This window comes from Penaeus japonicus, unplaced genomic scaffold (assembly GCF_977035675.1).
Source record: "Penaeus japonicus unplaced genomic scaffold, GWHDUDI00000001_assembly GWHDUDI00000002, whole genome shotgun sequence".
Taxonomy (NCBI): Eukaryota; Metazoa; Arthropoda; class Malacostraca; order Decapoda; family Penaeidae; genus Penaeus; species Penaeus japonicus.
This window is the reverse complement of record NW_028234404.1, coordinates 39151806-39154305: the sequence shown is the minus strand read 5'-3', so window position 1 is coordinate 39154305 and position 2500 is coordinate 39151806. Positions and strand designations below refer to the sequence as shown.

Below are 2500 nucleotides of genomic sequence, written 5' to 3'. Positions count from 1 at the left end.
GCTTGTACTCGGGGTACTGGGCCTCACCCTCGTAGCTGACCTCAGCCACGTAGCCAGAGTCGCCGTTGACATTGTAGGTGACCTTCTGCAGACGACCATCAGGGAGCAGGACGTAGTAGGAACCCTGGGTATCGTAACCGTCACGGGCCTCCTGGTGACCAAAGTCGTTGCCGGAATAGTCGTCTTTAACGGCGTAGTTGAAGTCGTACTTAGCAGGAGCCTAGAAATAAGCAATCGGTTTTAGACAACGTAGCTAATAAAAATAATTCAGGTTTTAAAAATCAGATACAAGAATAATATTAACATGTATAAAATTTTCCTTACGTCATAGGTTGCCGGAGGAGCGTATCCGTAGGAAGGCTGAGAAGGAGCAGCCAAAGAGACAGCCACAAGGGCGAGAGCGACGACGGTCTGAAATCATACACAATGCGTAAAGTGTGGAACTTGAACAAATGTAGATTTAAACAATCATTTTGGTGAAAGTAATGGAACATTGTCGGCCGAAGTTCTCACCTTAGTGAACATGATGGTGGAAGTAGATCGAGTGTGATACTTCAACCTTCGAGTAGCCGGCTTTTATATTCTGTGTCTCAGAGAGACACGCCCCCAAGCCACTTCCTTTCCCCCTTCAAACTGACCTTCACCTTGGCAAAGGCGAACATAGGCAGTCTACGTTTGTACGATGATGGCCTGTACTATATTCCTTCGATCCATTTTTTAGCTGTATTAAGAAATTAGTGCGACACTCTATATATCACTTTCAAAATGTATATGATAATATGAAACAATTATACAGAACCACACATAAAAACATACCTATGCACACACACACACACATATGTGTGTGTTTGCATTTGTGTTTATGTATGTTTTAGTGTTTAGAGACGAGTCTCCTTTGTGATTTACAATATTGTGAGGTATATGAGCTATCTGACAGGACTCATCAGACCGTCATATCATTACACTCATTATGACTAGCCCATGGTCTTGGTTGTCCTCTCCTCCTTCTGTCTGCAAATTCTGCACTGGTGGTACTATAGAGTGGAAAGAAACACCAAGTTGGGAGTGGTCTCTTTGAAGCTGGTGCTCACTACAGACCTTGGTTAGGCGTCAATTAAATCTTTCTTTCTTGTCGGTGACAAGCGAGAGCGATGCCATGTTCATAGTGATAATTTAAACCTAGTTTGTGCATATAAATATTCTAGTAATTATAATTGCAATTGCCTCCACGAGTCATTTAATGGAGTAATAGTCAATAAAGGGTGTAATAAAGAAACCCAGCGATCCACTCTCCTCTAAAGTCAAACTTGTCTGAACGGACCAATGGAGAAACAGATTTTAGACTGGATTAGTAACATAGATATTAATATAAAACGTTCAATGGATATTTTTGTTTCTTTAGAGTGTGGCATATTGAAATAGTTACCACAGAGTACAAAACCCCCTCTACAGTTTAACTACACCAAAATTAAAGTGATTTTTATAATATAGTCGTGGATCTGTCAGTGACTAAATCTGTTTCCAGAAAAGTAATTTTGTTAACACCCGAGGTAGTTCTCTTAACACCTGCTGAAGGGAAGTGCCAGTGGAAAACTATAAGTGAGCTTCAGAATTGACGGCTATAGGGGCGAGAGAAGCATAGTGCAAAAGTGCTGGTGAAATGTTATTTAGAGCAGTTTGTCTTCCAGTTTCATCGTTATCGAGAAATGTATTACGTATCATTGATTTTTGTGACTAGTATCAGACATTTCCTGATAACAATCAGTATTAGGCTGTTTGTAATCTCGAAAAGTCAGAATGTAGTTCTTTTTAAAGCTCTGATTTATTTACTTGAATATATTAGATACCGAACAGTTTCTGCATTAAAGACGTGGAGCCTCACTGCACTTTCATTGGTTCCAATCTGATTAAAATTTGACTTGAAGTTCTTTCCTTGTATTAAATGAAACACCGAGTGTTTTACGTCGTAGTTTAGTTTTGAATAGAATGAAAATATGAGATAAGGATATGCTATGGTAGTACAAATTTTAGAAAGCACTGAATAACGATTTTTGAACGAATTATATAGGTATTATTAGTGGGTGTTGGAACACATCGATAGTAGTATTTTGCCCAAATATAGAGGTGTGAGGAAGAACAATTCCTCATTGTTTAGGGTATTAGAAAATACAAATGAATGGCGGTAATCTTCTCGTTTAATAAATATTCACCATAAATATATTCATATTTGTTTCAATTAGGCATAGGTAGGGACAGGCTTGTAGGCAGGGGCGGGCTTGTACACGGGCGGGCTTATGGGCAGGAGCATGCTTGTACTTGGGGTACTTAGCCTCACCCTCGTTGCTGACCTCAGCTACGTAGCCAGAGTCGCCGTTGACAGAGGAGGTGACTTTCTACAGACTACCGTCGGAAGAGGACGTAGGATTATCCCAGAGTGTCGTTTCCAGAGTAGTCGCTTTCGACAGCGTAGTTGAAGTCGTAGTTAGCAGGAGTCTAAGAA

At 40.3% G+C, this 2500-nt stretch overlaps 2 protein-coding genes across 2 annotated transcripts in view; one reads left to right on the top strand and one right to left on the bottom strand.

Moving 5' to 3' along the window:
• Positions 1-545, bottom strand: part of LOC122265161 (cuticle protein 7-like) — a 696-nt gene extending 151 nt beyond the window's left edge. The window contains exons 1-3 of the mRNA XM_086551028.1: positions 514-545; positions 325-411; positions 1-220 (exon numbers count right to left, since the gene is read on the bottom strand). The exon at positions 1-220 is cut by the window's left edge and continues 151 nt beyond it. Coding sequence (XP_086407154.1) covers positions 1-220; positions 325-411; positions 514-525 — 319 coding nt within the window. The 5' untranslated portion in view covers positions 526-545. The remainder of the gene's footprint in view (positions 221-324; positions 412-513) is intronic.
• The window catches only part of LOC147472349 (cuticle protein 7-like), a 58299-nt gene that overhangs the window by 21245 nt on the left and 34554 nt on the right, over positions 1-2500 (top strand). The window lies entirely within an intron of this gene.